Here is a 20,144-nt window from a genome sequence, read left to right on the forward strand (position 1 = left end):
TGGAATGGCCATCAGAGCTGTCGTCGTATTACACTTGATGTCATGAATGTCATCAAAATGTCTTTCTTTGAATATTTCCTTTATCTTCGGGTAAAGAAAGAAGTCACTGAGGGCCAGATCAGGTGAGTAGGGAGGGTGTTCCAATACAGTTACTTATTTACTGTCTAAAAACTCCCTCACAGACAGTGCCATGTGAGCTGGTGCATTGTCGTGATGCAAGAGCCATAAATTGTTGGTGAAAAGTTCAAGGTGTCTAACTTTTTCATGCAGCCTTTTCAGCACTTCCAAATAGTAAACTTGGTTAAGTGTTTGTCCAGTTGGTACAAATTCATAATGAATAATCCCTCTGATATCAAAAGTTAGCAACATCATTGCAACTAGTTTGTGAGCTTAATTGTCAGATCTCACATGTGCTTGGTTAAGGTGATGAATGTTAGAGAAGCATGAGTATGGAAGTTGGGGAGCAGGCATTGATTCATTTAACTCTGTGCCCACCTAAGTCTTTGTACCCCATGGATACATCTGTTCTATTCTGAAAACTGTTGCTTGTGTGATCACAGAGACACCTTGATGCTTGGCAAATAGATTTGTCAAAGCAGCAAATGAAGCTGGCAGCCAGAGGGTAGGATCTGGGAAGGTGGAAACAGTGACAACAAAAAGACCCTGATGTGAAAGCAATTGCCCCTTTCTTCTGTCCCCAGACAAGCTTTTTTTTTTTCTGGAAGAATATTCTGTTTCCTCTCTAGGGAATAAAGAAATCTGAAGTCACAGCTTGCTGTTATCCGTACAGCTGTAACTGTTGCCTAGTAACCAGATTCCCCCTCTCCTTGCTTGTTGCCAAGGAGAGGGGAGAAAGGTATAGAGGAGCGCACTTCTAAACCTCTTGAAAGCTATTGTCCTTCCCACTCCACACAGGACTCCTTGCTTCTGGGAGTTGGTGGATTGCCCAAGGCCAGCAGTTGAGGTTCTGTAAGCAGAGAGGCCTTGGTCTCCTTGGCCCGGGCTGCTCAGGCAGAGAACTGGGAGGACAGCACTGATGGGGACATCTCCTTACGGAAGGAAGCATGCCAGTGCCCCCTTTTCCTTTTGGCCTGCTCTAGGACAAACGGAGGATGTGCAGATGCTCCTGCGCTTCGGGGCAGACCCCACCCTGCTCGATCGCCAGTCCCGGTCCCCCGTGGATGTCCTGAAGAGGAATAAGAACTTCAAAGCCATTGAGAAAATCAATAGTCACTTGGAAAAACTGGCTGTGTGTTCTAAGGACCTATCAGGTACAGCTTCCAGTGAATTAACTTTCTTGGGGGGCAAAACTGGTTCTGTGATGTTAGCTGCAAATCAGCTTATCTTTTCTTGGTGTATGAAGATGGAAGTGAGACTCCCAGGCTTTGGAAAACTTGTTTGCTTTTTTTTTTTTTTAAATATAGAATGAGACAACCGTCTTTACAGAGCATCTGCGACATTTGGGGAACTTCACCAGGTTCACCTTTGCATATTATGGGTGTTTTTTTTTCCTTAATGCATGCACATAATAAAAAAGAAAAAAATATTCAGACAGAACAGGAAATAACAAAACTCAATCCTTTTCTTCAAAAACAACCACAGCCAGCAATTTAAAATACATTTAGATGACACTAAATTATACTTATGCCCTTATATACTGACTTATATTTCTATTTCTTGATTTATCAGTTTGAGACAACATCTGTTGACTGACTGCTGTATAAGATACAACAAGTCAGCCCACCTTGTTGAATTCTGTCTAGTAATATTATTTGCGTCACTTCCATTCTGTTCCTTTAAGTTTTCTGTGCTTCATCTGTGGATTGATTCTAAAAACTGAAAACCAGTAAATGCATTTGCACAGTAGGATGATTATGTAAATGTTACACTTTATACAACTGGACCCATAGAAAAGAATTACCAAATGTCCTGACAACTTTGCTCTTTAAATATTGTAATAACTATGTGTGGTGTCAGATGGGTACTAGACTTATCAGGAGGACCATTTCGTAAGGTATATAAATGTCTAACCCCCATGCTCTATACCTGAAACTTATATAATGTTGAATGTCAACTATAATTGAAAAATTGAAAAAACAAAAAATGTGATACTTAGGCTTCCCAGTTTCTGTGTATATATATGTATCTATGTGCACATATGTACCTTTTAAACTTTATTTAGATTTTGTTTAGACTTTAGCCTCAGCATATGTGTACTGTGCTGCTTTTAGTTCTTGTGCTCATATATGACTCTCGTGGCTCATGTTTGCTTCGATTTCTGCCTTGCTCTGGTGAAGTACCTACTTAAGTAAATTTTTCATGGAGGGAGACATGGATAGTAGACTTAGGGAGTTTTTGAAAAGTCTTTATTTTATCCTTTTATTGGTTGATAATATGTCTGAGAATAGGCATTGTATTTCATTGACTCCAAGTTTCACTTGTTCCCCACATTTGAACATCTTTGAAATTGGAATGTGTTGCATAATCAGTGACATGTCCCAGTTTCATGGTAGCCTTTTCTGGTATGTCTGACAATCCTTGGTATTTTTGATTATGAAAAGCTCTATAAAACCTTGTTCCTCACAGCTCTGAAGAAATTGTTTCATTGTATTCTAGCCTCCCTTTGCTACTGGTTAAAGTCTGATGTCAGTCTCATTTGTTTCCCCTTCTAGGATTTTCTCTGTCCTTAAGAGTTCTGCAATGTCCCTAGAATATGTCTAGGTGTGAGCCCTTATTCATTCTTCTTGCTTGGCACTTGTTGGCCCCTTTCAATCTAACTTTTTTTAGCTCAAGGAAATTATCTTCTATTGCTTTGTTCCCCTCCAGTGTCTCTCGCTTTTAAAAAAACTTTTAGTGTGTTTTTCCAAGACCCATCAGCTCCAAGTCAAGTAGTTGTTTCAATCTAGTTGTGGAGGGTGCAGCTCGCAGTGGCCCATGAGGGGATCAAACCGGCAGCCTTGCTGTTGTGAGCACTGCTCTCTAAGCACCTGAGCCATCCGGCCGCCTCCCCACCCCTCATCCAGTGTCTCTTTGCCATCACTATTAAATGGATGAGCTTCCTGAATTTATAACATGTCCTTTTACTTTTCTTTCATGTTTTCAGTCTCCTTTTTTCCTTCCCAGATCTTGAACTTGGTCTTCAGCTTTTTCTTTTATAATTCAGCTTGCCCATTGCATTTTTTAATTTGGAAGCTCAGTTTTAATTTCTAAGAACTCTGTCTTGTTCTCTGGTTATTCCTTATCTGTGGCAGCTTGTGCTTGTTTACGTTTGCCATTTCTTCTTGGATGGCATTTAAGAACACTGAGAATTTTTTTTTATTTTTAAAAAGAACATCCTCCTCTCGTCTCTGAATTATTTCTATTTCTTTTGGGGTCTGTTGTTCATTTTCTTGCTTCTCTTTTGTGCCATTGCTTTTCGTTAATTATCTTCGTATCTTTGGATGGTTTACATTTATGAATGAAAGACTAGACTGATTAATACTTAATAGATGGTGAGTGTGCGTGTACTGAAGTTATTTGGATGTGTTTCCCCAGAAACACTCCCTCCCTGGGATGGGTAAGTAGGTGACACGTTGCAGGCAGCTTGTAGGGTGTTGGGGTGGGAGAGGGAGTCAGTGTGACAGACTGGGGTCACATCGCAGCTGCCGGGGTCAGAAAAATTTCACATGTTGGAGATTGAATCTGCTTTTCATTTAACATCTGCTCCTCATTTCCCCATCTATGTCTTCATTTTCATATATTTACTTAAAATATCTTCTGTTGCTCCCATGAGACCATGGGGAGGAAGGAAGAGAAATGTATTTACACAGTCCTCTGTGTTTCATAGATGTTCTTTTAAAGTTGTGACATACCATGTACAGTTTATAAATGGCCTCTATTTTAAGGAATTGTGATTTCTTCAGTGAGGTAGTGTAATTCATAAATCATTGTGAAATGCTTTCTGAGAGCTTACGCCTGTAATCTCTATTTCAGAATGGTCTCTACTGTTTGAGAGATGGAAACTAACCATCTTTACCAATGAATTTCCAAGTCTTAAAATAACAACACAAAAAGACCACCAGTTGATGGTAGAAAAAGGCTGATGGTTTGCAAATTTATTGTTTATTGTTTCTTAGAACACTGTATATGTGTATATGTATATTTATGTTATAGACTTTAGCATAAGTTATTCATTTTTATTTCATTTTTAAAGTTTTAATTTCTTTTAGTTTCCTTGTATAACAGAATCTTTTAATATCTGCTAATCTTAAAATAAAAATTTCATCTTCTGAGACAGGGTCTTCTTATTCTCCTTTCCTCTCTTTGCTTCTTCGCCAGCTAAATCTGGTCCAGCCAGGTTTGGAACCAAGAGAAGAGACTCAGTAGAATTGCAGCTCATCCCTTTTTAACTTGTTAGAATTCAAGGGTCCTTGCTCAGCAGAAAAGCACACGGGAGAGGAATGTGCCCCCTGCCAGGCCTGCCATTTGGCTCACTGGGTAGTTGGTGATGGCAGTCAAGCCTAAAGCCCGCAGTACTCGTTAGTAAACTTACTGTATGTTTGATTACTTTCAAGTTTTCTAGACCATTGTCCACGAAGCTTTCCTTGCCACGCTAGAGGAATATTGAAAGACTATAGGGAAACACTGAGTCAACAAAAGCAAAAGAAACTGATAAAAATCGGAAAAGAGGAGGTCGACAGTTATCAGGAAGGGCTAGCAGGTGATGGTGTCCATGGATGGGGTGGGTGACGTTTGCATCTGGCTGAGATAAAACCTGAGCAATAAAGGGTCTCACTGAAAATGCCTGCTGTTCTCTAAACCAGGGCTTCCCGACTTTAACGTGCACACGAACCACTGGTGAGCCTGTTCAAATGCTGAATTTGATTTATCAGGTTGAGGGCAGGACCCTGCCTTTCTCACTAGCGGCCAGGAAAGCCAGGAATAGTCAGGGTTATATGTAACTGTCTTTACCGGCCTATCACAGCCACCACCAGATGGCAGCATGTCCACTTCCTGTGGCAGCTGTTGCCCATCTCTTTCGGTAGGACCCAGTACAAGATCATTTGCGTTCTTCTCTGATGCACGAATACATGGCCTTTGAAGTGGCAACAAACCCAGCCCTCTGAAGCTTTCTCTCTGATCCTCCGGCGGGAGCCAGCTGCTTTCTGCTCTGTGCTCATGCTGGCATCTCTAGCACAGCACTCAGGCCTCGAACCTTCTCTGTGTGTCCGTTTCCCCCATCTGTGACTGACAGGCCATGGTTTGTCATCTTTACATCCCTCAAAACCAGGACGGTGCCCTGTTTTCAGTAAATGCAGACATGCAGTATTTACTCAAAGGATGCTCATGATACTTATTATAAAGGCAATATATTCTTTATTAAAGAGAATTTATAGAACATAGGAAAGGAAAACAAAAATAATATTAATTCTACATAAACCCACCTACCTCCAAAATGTAATATGTATGTGATTTGCTTATTTAGTCTTATTCCATGCATTTACAGTTATACATTTTTATTTCCTTTTATAAAAATGAGATGGGTACACAAATTTAAATTGGTAAAATGTGTGTAATAAAACTTACCAGTTTTGCCTTTTTTAGCATGAAAGAAATAGCTCAGGCAAAATGAAATCTCCTTTTGAAATGATTTATTTCTATTTCCTAACACTTCTGAATACTATTTTCATTTTAATTTCAGATCTGCTTATATGTATTTACTGCAAATATGACCATTGTAGAACATTTGTAAAAATATAGTTTTATATCAAAACAAAAAAATTATTGTAATTGCACTTCGGCATATTTTTATCCAGTCTTTTGTTGCTCAATACTTACATAGTCACCTTTTTTAAAAAATATGTGATTAATATGCATAAATAACTTCATATCCTGATGTTTCTTTTGCCTCTTACTAAGCTTATACAAAATTTAGAAAAAAAAACACCTGAGAAGTTTGGAGTAATAAACACGTTACCTGTACCACCCAGGGATACCATTGTCAGTATTTTCGCACCTTTCCTTTTATGCATTCTTACATTATTGATGTTATTCTCTGGTTTCTTTCCTGATGTCTGGAGCTTTCTCTGATCTATAACTGCCTTCTTAACTCTTCTGAACAACCGTGCGTTTATGATACAACTGTACATAATTATCTCTGTTGGTATATTTCTATAAGCTTGGTATGTTTCTGTTCAATTTCAAGTGACTTTTATACTAATTCCCCTGGTGGAAAAATGATGTTCCCGAAAAGCATGTAATGACATGAGGCAGGGAGGCAAGCAGCAGGTTTTCATCTGCTACGGTAGATAGTGAAGGAAGTTCCTCCTTTACCAAGAGCCCTAGTTTTCTGTATTGTGAGTTTTCAGTTTTCTGTATCTTCCTGGGTATTTTAGGAGGAAGACAGAAAGGCCAAGTCCAGGAGTGCTAATCAGTCATTGTTACATCACATACATGATTTCTATCTCAGAGTGGGCTTCCAGTTGAGGGGATGTAGGTCTTCCTTTGCCAGATGGTTTCTATTTCTTTTCCTTTGGAGGATAATGCTAGAGTGGGTCTTGTTCTGTCTGGCATCTGACGGTCCCTTGATTAGAACGCAATGAGCGTTTGCACTAGAAGTGGTGTGTGTGTGTGTGTGTGTGTGTGTGTGTGTTTCTGGTGTTCTGTTATTGAAAGGTGATCCAGCTGTGTATCAGAAATCAGAGCAGATAATGTTGGAGCTCTGCTTGGATTCTCCCTTTCCCATGCTGTGTGCTGCCTTCACTCTGAAAAGCCAGCACCTAAGCCTTGTTCTTCAGGATGACAGTTTGGGGGTTATGGAGACTGTTTAGTTCATGTTCCTTCAAACGAGAAGCGCCTGGGAGTTTATGTCCTCCCAAGGCAGCCTGTAGCCAGAGACAGACAGAAGTGAGACATTGAAAGCTTGTTTTCCTCGCCTTGGATGGGGACAGATGTGAGGTGTGACTCACTCCAGCACTCCTCTGTGGGACTTGACCTGAGCTCAGATCTGACCTGGCTTCTTCCCTTACCCTTAACTTGCTTCCCCCACTTCCTCACTTGTCTCCTCTTTAATGAACTACGTGCACACACATCCTTGACTCAGGGTCTGCTGCTGGGAAACCTGACTGAAGATAGGATGCTTCTTATTTTTTTTGCAATTTCCAAATAGTTCATCTCTTTTAAAGTGTTTCTACTTGGTAAGAACATGACACTGAACATTTGTTCATCTCTTCATAACATGATAGCGCTTATGTTGTGGGTCAGGCCCTTTTCATTGGGTGTGAAAATGGATGTCCAGCTTTGCTCCCCTGTCTGTTCAGTAAGATACTGTTTTAACCGAGAGTGGTTTTTGAGTGTATAATCTGATACCATATGAAACATTTGCCCTTTTCAACATTCCACCAGTGGGTGTTTTCAAGTCATGACTACTTTCTCAGATAAATTAAACCAAGGGAATATTGTCTTCCCTTCTTTGGCCAGAGAGATGGCTCCTTGCGCTTGGCTTTTTCCGCTTGCCAGTAAGACATGTGGGTGGCTGTCATGTATGGTAACCCCCTGTTATCTGCAGGAATACGTTCCAAGACCCCTAGTGGATACCTGAAATTGTGGGTAGTACCGAACCCTATACATGTTACTTTTTTCCCTATACAGACATATGTATGGTAAAGTTTAATTTATAAATTAGGCATGGTAAGAGATTAATGACAATGACTAATAATAAAATAGAACAGTTATAGCAATATACTGGAATAAAAGTTATGTGAACGTGGTTGCTCTCTTTCTCTGAAACTGAGATGGCTGCTAAGTGACTAAGGGGCAGTTAGCGAATGCAGTGTGGATACGCTGGACAAAGGGATGATTCACGTCCCAGGTGGGATGGAGTGGGATGGTGTGACATTTCACCATGTTATTCAGAAAGGCATGCAATTTAAAGCTTACAAGTTGTTTATTTCTGGAATTTTCCATCTAATATTTTCAGACCATGGTTGACCGCGGGTAACTGAAACCTTGGAAACTTAAACTGTGGATAAGGAGGGGACTGCTGTGGTTGGATTTTGCTATTGAACTAAGTCATCCTCCTGCTGTCACTTCCCAGAACTGTTACATCAGTTACCTACTGCTACATAACAAACCACCACCAAACTTAGTGGCTTCAAACAATAAGCATTGATTTAACTCATGATCCCGCAGGTCAGCAGTTTAGGCTGGGCTGTTCTCATAGCCTCAACTGAACTCCTTCAGGTGTCTGTAGTCTTGCTGATCTTGGCTGGGGTCTTTCTCATCTATGGGGCCTCCGTTTGGATAACTGGGCTGATTCCTCTTTGTTCTATGCTGTCTCTTCCGCCAGAAGACTGATCTGGATCTGTTCACAGGGCAGAGGCCAGGGTCTCAAGAAAGTGAATAGTACTAAACCAGCCCTCTTGAGGCCCTGGCTCAGAACTGGCAGAAAAAATCCCATTCCACTACATTCTATTGGTCATAGCAAGTCTTGAAGCCAGGCCAGAATCAAGGCTAGGGGCAGGGGGTAGTTGCCACCTCTTGATGGGAGGAGGTGCAAGGCCACATGGCAAAGCGGGTGAACACATCAAGGGGTAGAGATTGTGGTCATTTTTACTCTCCCACAGCTCTGATCTCTATATTCGGAATTATCACCTGGTGTTGTTTTACAGGACTGAGCAATGGCGATGGACCCATTAGTGAGAGTGACATTTTCCGGAAGGCCTCCGCACAGCTGGTGGAGTACATGAACTCAGGAAACCAGTTATTGCATAAAAACTTTCTGAAGCAAGATGTAGTTCAGAGGTTCTTGCGCCTCCTTTCTTCTCTGCAAGGTAATTTTTCTCACAACATTCAATTGTGTTAAAGATGATTTATGCTCGTTAAAACTTTTTTGACTGTCTTTTAAAAATTAATTAAAAGTGGGTGGCCAGTTTGCTTAGTTGGTTAGAGTGCTCATAACACCCAGGTTGCCAGTTTGATTCCCACATGGGCCAGTGAGCTGCACCCTCCACAACTTGATTGAAAACAACAACTTGACTTGGAACTGATGGTTCCTGGAAAAACACACTGTTCCCCCATATTCTCCAATAAATATTAAAAATAAAAATAAAAATTAATTAAAAGAATGTAATGATCTGCATGTAAACATTCAAATAGCACAGAACATTCTTCAGTGAAGTCTGTCACCCACCCCTGAACTTCAGTTTTTAAATCCCATCCCCAGGGCAACCTCTGTTACTAGTGTTTCATGTATCTTCCTAAAGTTACTCTTCACATAGATTGTCCTTTTCAAAATACCACAGATGTTTCTCTCTTCTCTAGATATTGGCTAATGTTGGTATATAAAGTTATTGTAGAACTAACTGAGTGTTAATTTCTTTTCATTATGGGGAAATCAGGAAGGTTCCAGAAAAGAACTGTAGATGACAAAATTTAGATAATTAGGGAAGATTCTAGAAATCCTAAGTAGATGAAATGTAGTGTTTGGACTCTGTGCATTCACTTGCACAACTTGTAAGGCTGAGGTTTCTCAATTTTACAGAGAGTGCAGTAAGGCATGGCCAGCGGACCCCTAAATGCTCTTCAGGGTACGCAGCAGATCTCAGTGTTGAAGGTCTCGAGTTTTGAATCTTAAACTCCACCCCTTATCAGATCTATGACCTTACTTTATGCTTTAGTTTCTTCCTGTCTGCCTTGGCCAGGGAACCAAGTAAGCTTCTGAGATGACACATGTAGAACACTTAGTCTAGTGTCCCGCACAAAAAATGCTAACATCCACTAGCTGTCAGGGCAGGTGGAAGTGAGGCAAGGTTGCCTGGCTGATCTTTCCTTCTTGGATATGAGTGTGTCAAAGACAAATAGCACACTGAGCCTCTAGGATAGGGCCACATTGTATGGGGTCTAGTAGGTATGGGCCATTCTGTGCAACTACTTCTAGGGAGGCTTTGGCTTTTGAACTTGGTGTTATCTGACCCGTGACCCATGACCCATGAAGACTGTCCTCATTTATACTTCAGGCTGTGAAAATAAAACATTGGTGTTTGGTAAAGATCTTCTAAGGGACCGTAAGATGGGAATGCTACTTCTTGACTGTCCTTCATGTCTTACAGTCTGTACCCCTGTGTTTTCTCTGGGGGAATTTTGTATGTTGGTGTGGTTCTTCCTTCTCTCACTTTGGCTAGGTTACTTTCTCGGTTCCTCTCTGTCTCTTGCTCTTCCTAGCTTTCCTGAAGGTCTTCCCCCAACTCTCTTCCAGCATCTCTAATTCACTCAACTCTTGAATTTTTTTCTTTTTACCTTCTCCCTTTTTCTCTTCTCTGTCTCCTTAATTGGCCACAAGATAAGATATTTAGAACTGTTTCGGTTGAAAGTGGCAGACAGACTCAGACTGGCTTAAACCAGCAAAAAAGTGACATTTTGACAGTCATAATAGGAACACCAGGCTGGCTTCAGGTACAGCTGGCCTGAGGGATCTAATCAATGTCAGCAGGACCCACTATCTCCCATCTTTTAACTCAGCTTTCCTCTGGTTGGCTTCCATCAGACTCTCTGTGGAGACGTGGTCCAGGTCTCTAACCACCGCCTTTGTCTAGAGTTTCTGGACCTATGGACCCATCTCTCTCTCACGTCTGAACAAAAGTCCTTCACTTTTGGTCACAGTGTGTACCTCTGAACCCAACACGTGTGGTCAGGGGAATGGAGAGTCGTGATTGACTTAGACCCAAATCATACGCCGCCCCCTTCCCTGCCACGTGAAATGGAGAGTGGGAGAGCACTGTTACCAGAAGATACGCGAATAGATTATGGGGCACAAAAATTGCAAATGTCTATTATGAAAGTTTGTATTTTACACTTTTTATTTTGCTGATTCCTGTTAAGATGATAGGGTAGCGTATACTGGTTTTTTTTCTTATTTTCAAATGAATATTTTAAATATTAAAATAAATATTCATTTAGAAAACTTAGAAAAAGATGGGAAGCAAAAGCTTGCAAATGCAAACCAAGTTGCTCTTATTTAGGTAACTTTGATTTCTTTCCTTCTTCTCTTCTTCCGTTTTTCTTACTGGTAGAATTGTCAGACAAAATACAGAGTGCTGGTTGAATGATAATTTCCGATGTACAATGAATGTATTTTTAGTATAAGTATGTCTCAAATATTGTGTGAGGCATACTTATACTAACATTTTATTTGTCATTTATCTGAAATTCAAATTGAACTGGCATCCTGTATTTTTTATTTCGTAAATCTGGCAATTTCCTTACTGAAGATCTCTTTTAAAAGTTTTCCACACATAAGATACACCAGCATCATAAACTAGGATATCCAGGAACCTGTCTCCAGACATTAGAGATCAGATGGAAATACTTATGTATCAGAATACAAAATTAAGAATTAGGGGTTAAACCATCTTCTCACCATTATCCTATAACTCTTGACTTTTTCATGATTCTATAGTGTTTCCCTGTATTTCAGTGTTGTTTCAACTCTTAACATTATGTAAAATTTAAGCTAGGCTCTTGCTCGTTTGGTCTTAATAGAATGCCCTAACTCAAGTATTTTTCCTTAAGATGCAGTTATCATTCTGCTCTCTTCCTGGGCCAGGCTCTACTCTCCTTAAGGTATTTCTAGCCTTCTCAAGAAGCTTTGTGGGGTGGCTCAGGTGGTTGGAGCTCCGTGCTCCTAATGCCGAGGTCACCGGTTCGATTCCCACATGGGCCAGTGAGCTGCGCCCTCTACAGCTAAGATTGTGAACAACGGCTCTCCCTGGAGCTGGGCTGCCCTGAGCAGCCAGAGGTTGGTGTGAGCAGCCGCCCACTGCTCTGTGCTGCCCGGAGCAGCCGGCGGCTGGTGAGAGCTGCCATAAGCTGCTGTGAGCAGCCGACCAACAACTGGCGACCGACTGCCTCAGCCGAGGGGGAGCGCAAGGCTCATAATACCAGCATGGGCCAGGGAGCTGTGTCCTACACAACTAGACTGAGAAACAATGGCTTGAACCGGAGTGGGGGGAGGCGGAAGAAAAGGGGGGGGGAAGGAACTTTGTGAGTGGTTAAGTAGCCTGCCCAAAGTAATTAATTACTTGTTTGTAGTTCCCCCAGTGCTTAAAACTACAGATCAATAATTCATCTTAATTATATATATATATATATATATATATATATATATATATATATATATAATTCATGTTAATTATATATATGTATAATGGTTGTGTGTGGGGGGGGTTGGTTTGTAGTTGGGGACAGAAGTCATATGAACCTTTTTTCGGAGTTTGGTATATTCTTATTTTTGAAAGAAATTCCTGCTGACCTGGTCTGTGACATTAATCGCGACTGTGCCAACACCTTCATCAAGTGTTTACTGGAAAAACAGAAATGGCCCGAAGTGCTTCTGCTGCTGACCCGCAAAGTAAGCGGGGAGCCACCGCTCGGAGACTGCCTCATCAAAGACTGCAACTTCGCTGACCTTGACCTCTGCACCATCATCCCTCTGCTCAGCACCTGGGACCAGCGCAGGACACAGCTCCTGGGCTGCCTGATAGACGGTGGAGGTGAGAATGCCGAGGGGAGGAGCACTGCAGGGTTCGTCCCACGGGAGTTCAGGCCACCACCTGTCCTGGGGTCTTCCACTTGATTCTGGAGACACCTTTAAATTCTGCCTCATTCTCTTCCTCCATATCTTCTCATTTTGAAACAGTGAGGCTCGTCAGTGGGTGGTGCCCTGTAGGAACTCTGCATTTCTGTGAATTACAGTTCCCTCTGTTGTCTTCTCTTTCTCTCTTGTGGGAGAAAGCTCAGGTACGTGGAGGGGCCCTTGCCCCCAGTTCAGCCCACAGCAGTCACTTCCTTCTGACCTCCGGCGGGACTTTCCCCTGCACCCCGTATGCAGTGTGGGTCCTGTGGCCTTCTTTTCTAATCAACAGATTGGGATTTGAGATGCTTGTTTTTAAGGCAACAGCCAAATCAATAATTGGTGGATGGAAACATCTGCCATTTTCACCAGCACAATCACACTTGGCTGGATGTATGTCTGGAGTGTGCAGACATCTTGCTGGATTGGGTTTTATTTTAAAACTAATTTGGAAACACCAACCTCCTTCCGCCCACCTACCCCCACTAACACCACTGCTAACTGTGTGGCCTTGGGCACGCTAGTTATGCCTTCTTCTCCTCACTTATACAATGGGAAATGATAATAGTCCCTCTTTCTTAGGGCTCCTTGGAATGTTCAATGAGTTCACATATGCAGGCTCTTGGAAGAGCATCTTGGTTGTATGGCTTTCTGCTTGCTTTGCCATTTAAGGTGAAATGCCCTTGAGAAGGAGCTGGTCCTCAGCTCTAAAAGTGCCATAGAAAGCCTTTGGGTGTTGGCTCTACCCATGGGTTTCAGGAATGCTGCCTCCTATAGTTTATTTCTTCAAACTTATACCTTGTGTGGAGTGTTACTACCTTTGCCCAGAAAGTATGGCTGTCACGGAATTCCTGTTTTATTCCTGATTCACCAAGCACTTACAGAGTACCTCCGTGGGATCAGGTGTTAGGGACCAGGGACAGAGAGTGAATGCGTGGCTGCTGGAGGCGTGTGCAGGAGGGCCGCAAATCGCAGCGGGTGGAGGTCAGGGAGCCTGCAGTGCAGAGGGAAGGTGTGGACTGAGCTGGAGAGGTGTCAGGGAACATGGCAGTTGAGGGCAGAAGCTTCGTAGAAACAAAGGATGTAGGAAGTGGCACTCATGTCCTGATCACTGACTATGGTAGGTATAGGTTAGGCAAGCACTGGGGTTTCCGTTGTTGGCAGGCCCTGTCCCCACTCCTTGGCAGTGCTGATGCTGGGGTCCGTGGTCCTGTGGTGGGACGAGGGGAAGCTGGAGAGGTGCGAGAGGCAAGGCCCAGGGACAGGGCACTTGAGGAAGTCGGGCTTTCACTCTGAGGGTGTTGGGAAGCCTTTGCCCCAGAAAGAGTGGTGGTAGGAGGACCTCGGAGCATCAGCTTTTCCCTTGGAACAAATGGCAGAAGTGGTCCTGCCCTCCTCAGGTGAGCCAGGCTATACCTTGTCACAGCAATGCAACTCATGGGTGCCCTTCCTCCTCTGCCTCCCCCAGCCTTGCCAGAGGGTCTTCAGAACAGCCAGGAGAGGCCGCTCGTCATGTGCCTGAAACATGAAGACTTCGAGTTGGCTTTCCTTCTGTTGACCAAGGGTGCAGACCCCCACGGCATTTCCCTCACGGAAGGCGATACTCCTTTGCATGCAGCACTCCACATCTTTTTAGATATCAATGGTAGGCCTCTGTTTTTTGACCAGTCTTTTCCTTGAGGAGGATGCTGACTATTAGAACTGATGCTCTGCTTTTTGGTCTTTCCTATTGTGAAAACCAATGATCTGGAAAAGGCCCATTTCTTGGCGAGGTCTACCCATAGCTTGATGGGAAGGCCTGACCATCATGGTCGATGGTCAGGGTGGGCTGACTGAGGAGGATTCTTAAGTTTCAAAGTTGGCTGTCCATAACTGACAAATGCTTTTCATTTATTTACACCATTTTCAAGGGTCCTGACATAAAGGCTCTTACTGGAGTGTTATAAGGTTATTTCAACCTTGGCACCATTGTCACATGGGCCGGATAATTCTTTGTTATGGGAGCTACCCTGGGCACTGTAGGATGTTTAATAGCATCCCTGATCGCCACCCACAAGATGCCAGTAGCACCTCCCAAATTGTAACAATCAAAAATTTCTCCAGACATTGCCACGTGTCCCTTGAGGAGCAAATCACCCCTGGTTGAGAACCACTGGGTTATGAAATCCTTAGGGAAATTCTGGCATGCCCCTGGTTCTCTCAGATCCAGGCATCTCTGTTCCCTGAGAAGAGTGGCTCAGCACTCACAGAGTTTTGTTTGTGTCTTTCAGCTGACATCGGTTTTAACTTCCTCACCTACCTGTTGGACCTATTCTGGTCCAACTCCACCGAGTTTCACTACCTCAACCCCAACGTCCAGGACAGCAATGGGAACACGCTGATGCACATCCTCTTCCAGAGGGGCATGCTGAAGCGAATGAAGAAGCTGTTAGACGTGCTGGTGAAGTTTGACATCAACTTCAACCTGAAGAACAAAGAAGGCAAGGACGCACGGCACCGGATTAAGAAGAATGATCCTCTGCTCCTGGCCTGGAACAAAGCTCTCACGGAGAGCCGGCGGAAGAGCCGGCAGGACGCGGCTGCCCACTCGGGGAAATTGCTGAAGTCTGCGGCCCCTGGTCACATATCTCAGCTCAAGTCCCAGGTTTCATCCAAGGTGCTGCCAGGCGGTGTCACTGCCAGATCCCGGCCTGACAGAGCCGTGGTCCCTGACAGCTGGGAGACTCTCCCGGATGCCCAGATGATGAGGCAGGAGCCTGAAGCCGTCAGGCCCTGCTGTCTGAGAGACCGCCTCGTGCAGGACATCACGGTTCTGATTGAGCAGGTCGAATTGGATACGTCTCTCCCGAGGGACTATCCTCAGGACTCCAAACCTCTGGAGACTGGAGCTGGCACCCAAGTAAAGAAAGATGAGCTCCAGCGAGCCCTAGGGGCGGGGGGCTCTGACTGTAGTGGGAACAAACTTGCCGTCCTGGAGGCAGGGGATGGACATGCTCAGGCAGGCCTTGGGGCCTCGCAGCTCATTCCTGTTGGTCACAGAGACGGGGAGGTCTGTGGTGACCAGGATGACCCTAGCGTGCAGGAAGTTGAGTTCTGCCTCCAGGACTTTGAGAATATGACGTGGGAGATCGAGTGCACTTCGGACATGTTGAAAAAGCTGTCCAGTAAGGTGATGCCCAAGGTCATGAAGAAGAAAATCATCCTAGCTATCCAGCAGCTGGGGAATGGTGAGTGGACCCAGGGCCTGCAGAAGAGGCTGAAGCATCTAAAAGGAAACATCCAGCTCTTTGAGGCCAAGCTGGACAAAGGAGCCCGGATGCTGTGGGAGCTCGCCATCGACTTCTCCCCTCGATGCAGTGAGAACCCAGAGAAGATCATTGCCACAGAGCGGAGTTCACACTCCATGGAGAAGTCAGGGCGGGTCTACACGGAAATCATCCGGATCTGGGACATCGTCTTAGATCACGGCAAACTGTCGGACTCCATCAGGACCATCTGCAACGCCTACAACCGGGGCTTGTCCTGTGTCCTGCGAAAGAAGCTGAAGGGTATCAACAAAAGCCAGGTGTCAACCAACATGAAAATCCAAAAGCGGATACCCCGCTGCTATGTGGAGGACACGGACGCTGTCAAGAGCCGGGAGCCCGTGGAGCCCGTGGAGCCCGAGTACTTCCCCCCGGCCAGCGCGGTGCAGACGGAGTACAACATCATGAAGTTCCACAGCTTCAGCACCAACATGGCCTTCAATATCCTCAATGACACAACAGCGACGGTGGAGTACCCCTTCCGGGTCGGGGAGCTCGAGTACTCCGTGATTGACCTCAATCCCAGGCCGCTGGAGCCCATCATCCTCATCGGGCGGAGTGGCACTGGGAAGACGACCTGCTGCTTGTATAGGCTGTGGAAGAAATTCCATGTTTACTGGGAAAAAGCCGAGCAAGCAGAAAGCCCGCTGCTGGTGAAACAGATCTGGCCAAAGAGAAGGTTGGAAGTGGAACCCAGAAAGGAGGGTCCAAGTGGAGAGGAAGAGGAGGATGAGGACGAGGATGAGGATGAGGACGAGGAAGGTTCCATGGAAATGGAGACGGTGGACAGTGGAGATGAGGAGCAGGAGCAGGAAAGTGAAGCCTGCACAGAGAGAGCCAGTGGGGATCCCGGGGCACCTGACCATGGGGTGGAAGTATGTGCCCCCGACCATCCCCACCAGCTGGAGCATTTACATCAGATCTTCGTGACCAAGAACCACGTCCTGTGCCGGGAGGTCCAGAGGAATTTCATTGAGCTTTCCAAGTCTACCAAAGCCACCAGCCACTACAAACCATTGGAACCCAACGTTCACAAGCTCCAGGACCTGAAGGATGAGAACTTTCCTCTGTTTGTCACTTCCAAGCAGCTGCTCCTCCTGCTTGATGCTTCTCTGCCCAAACCGTTTTTCCTGAGAAATGAAGATGGCAGCTTGAAAAGAACCATTGTGGGATGGTCCACACAGGAAGAGCTGACCATCCCCAATTGGCAGGAGGATGAGGAAGAGGCCGAGATGGACGGGGACACTGGCGAGGAGGATAAAGTTGTGGAAATGCGTTCATGTGACATCGACCCCCGAGTGTATGTGACATTTGAGGTGTTCACCAATGAAATATGGCCCAAAATGAACAAAGGAAAAACCTCCTACAACCCGGCACTGGTTTGGAAAGAAATAAAATCTTTTCTGAAGGGGTCTTATGAGGCCCTCAGCTGCCCCCAGGGGATACTCACGGAAGAAGCGTATAAGAAATTAGGGAAGAAGCGGTCCCCCAATTTCAAGGAAGACCGGAGCGAGATCTATAGCCTTTTCTGCCTGTATCAGCAGATCATGTCTCAGAACGGTTATTTTGATGAAGAGGATGTTCTGTACAACTTGTCCCGGAGGCTGTCGAAGCTCAAGGTGCTCCCGTGGTCCATCCATGAGCTCTATGGCGATGAGATTCAGGACTTCACTCAGGCTGAGCTGGCGCTGCTGATGAAATGCATCAACGACCCCAACGCCATGTTCCTTACCGGGGACACGGCCCAGAGCATCATGAAGGGCGTGGCCTTCCGCTTCAGCGACCTGCGCTCTCTGTTCCACTATGCCAGCTGTAGAAACACTGTAGACAAGCAGTATGCCGTCCGCAAGCCTAAAAAGATCTACCAGCTGTACCAGAACTACAGGTCCCATTCTGGTACGTCCAGGCCTTGGGCTCACCTACAAGGGAGGTGCTGGGCACTGTTCTTGGGCTGCTTTTGAAGCTGCGGCTCTTGTAGCTGAAGTAAGGATAGTATTTTGGAGTTTGTTAGTAAGTAAATATGCTCATGAGCAAGAGATCTTATGATTTCTGCCACCACTGCTTCTTAGGTTGGCAATTCCAGTTGTGGTTGAGTGGAAATGGAGCACTAAATAATACATCTTAGGGTGTTTGCCATGACATGAAAACATTGCAGGGGAACATTGAAACTGCTGGAGAACTTTATGAAAGCACTTTGCTTATACAAGATAAAGTAATGCACCAATTGCAGGTCATTAATCCTTAAAGTAGCTTTTCTTTCAAGAAGAAGCCAAAAAACAGGGGTGGCCAGTCGTGGGAGATAATATACACTCAGGTGCTTTGAACTTGTACCTCAGTGGTGCCCCTTTTCTGTGCCAGGCATGATGCCAGGCAGTTTACCTACGCTTAACCCTCAAACAACCCACAAGGTAAGCATCATTCCTCTTTTACAGAGAAAGAAAGTGAAGCACGGAGGGTTTAAATAACATGACACCAATGCCAGAATACTTCTTTATGGTTTATAGGGTGCTCACAAATTCCTGTGTCCTACCCGTGTCCATGAATAATATACAGTATTCTTTTACACATTTGGAAACTATTTAATAGGCTCATGCCAGACATATCTTTTTGAAACTTCCTATTTCTCCTTAACGTTGTGTTTTGGGTTTTCTGCACGTCAATAATGTGGAGCTCTAGTTCATGCATTTCTAACTCCCTTAATATTCTATTCGGTGATTATAACACAATCTGTTGTGATGGACATTCGGTTCCTGCTAATATTTTACTGTGACATGCAATCCTGGAGTGAATTAAGTTTCAACATGGGCTGTCCATAGCTCACAAATGCTTTCCATTTGTCTACACCATTTTCAAGGATTCTGGTAGTAAGGATCTTACTGGAGTATTATAAGGTTATTTCATGGTTTCTCCACCTTGGCACTATTATAACCCTTTTGTGATCTAATTTTACTTTTTCCATGTGGATAATTTGTTGTGTTGATGCCATTTACTTCACAGTCCAACCTTGCCTGTGATTTGTAATGCTGCATTTTGTGTTTTGTTTCGTTTTTTCTTTCATACATCTGGGAATCTGTTTCTGGACTCACTATTTTATTTTATTTGTCTTATGTGTCTATTCTTGGGCTATTATCACACTATTATAGTTATGATAGTTACCAAACTTGTCCAACAGCTCTTTGTAATTTGGATTGGAATTTCATTGAATTTGTTGCTCTTTGGGAAGAATTCATATTTTTACATTGTTGAGATTTCTGAGTCATGGCATTGGCCTATTTCTCTATTTAGATCTTCTTTTACTGCCTTCAATAATATTTTATCATTTTCCCCAGACATTTTACACAGCTGTTAGATTTATCCTAGTACCTTATACTTTTTGTTGCTATTATGGCTACCTTTTTAAAAAAAAATTTTTTTTTTCTTATCAGTTATTACTGGTATAGAGGAATGTTGTTAGTTCTTTTTTTTTTACACTTAATATTTTATTCTGAGTATAGGCATATTTGTATGCTGTTAGTTCTTGTATGTTCATCTGGTATCTAACAATCTTGCTGAACATCCTGACTTTGAGATTTTGGCATTTTTCTACAGATAAGGGCAGTTTTATCTTCTTTTTCATACTTGTTATTTTTCCCCATCATATTTCATTGGTTAAGTCCTTAAATAGAAGCAATAACAGACATTTGCTGTGTTATTTCTGAAGTTAATGGGGATATTTCTATTAATAACATTTCATCATTTAAGTGTTACATTTATTGTAGGTTTTTGATAGATGCGCTTTTTCTAGATGCATTTCAGATAGCTATAGTTTGGTGGAAAGAGAAAACATACATACAACACATACACATATATACATATACACATATATATACATATACACACATATTCATACACATACATATATCCACATACACACTCATACACGTATGCACACACACTGTAAAATTAGATTAAAATCCTGATTTGTTTAGCCAAGGATTCAGAAAATGATTAGAAGCCAGGTGGCCTCCCAGAGTATAGCATACACCACACAACTCAGCCCAGCTTTCCAGGGCTCTCGAAGTTCTCACTGGTGTTACCTGTGAATCACAGGATCCGGCTGGGTCTAAGAAGCTCATCTTCTTGTTCTTCCATGGTCTTAGACTGGGATTTGTGTGGGAAGAGCTGGCACAAGGGAATTTATGCTCTTTTTATTTTTTTTTATTTTATTTTATTAAATTTATTGGGGTGACAAT

The 20,144-nt window shown here is 43.6% G+C and overlaps 1 protein-coding gene across 8 annotated transcripts in view; it reads left to right on the top strand.

The window, feature by feature from the left end:
- The window catches only part of TRANK1 (tetratricopeptide repeat and ankyrin repeat containing 1), a 102,776-nt gene that overhangs the window by 53,118 nt on the left and 29,514 nt on the right, over nucleotides 1-20,144 (top strand). For all 8 annotated transcript variants that reach the window (XM_074312632.1, XM_074312633.1, XM_074312634.1 and 5 more), the window contains 5 exons: nucleotides 1,101-1,271; nucleotides 8,649-8,810; nucleotides 12,273-12,527; nucleotides 14,076-14,252; nucleotides 14,878-17,808. In XM_074312632.1, the coding sequence (XP_074168733.1) occupies nucleotides 1,101-1,271; nucleotides 8,649-8,810; nucleotides 12,273-12,527; nucleotides 14,076-14,252; nucleotides 14,878-17,808 (3,696 nt within the window). The remainder of the gene's footprint in view (nucleotides 1-1,100; nucleotides 1,272-8,648; nucleotides 8,811-12,272; nucleotides 12,528-14,075; nucleotides 14,253-14,877; nucleotides 17,809-20,144) is intronic.

Source organism: Rhinolophus sinicus, linkage group LG10 (assembly GCF_036562045.2).
Source record: "Rhinolophus sinicus isolate RSC01 linkage group LG10, ASM3656204v1, whole genome shotgun sequence".
Classification (NCBI taxonomy): Eukaryota; Metazoa; Chordata; class Mammalia; order Chiroptera; family Rhinolophidae; genus Rhinolophus; species Rhinolophus sinicus.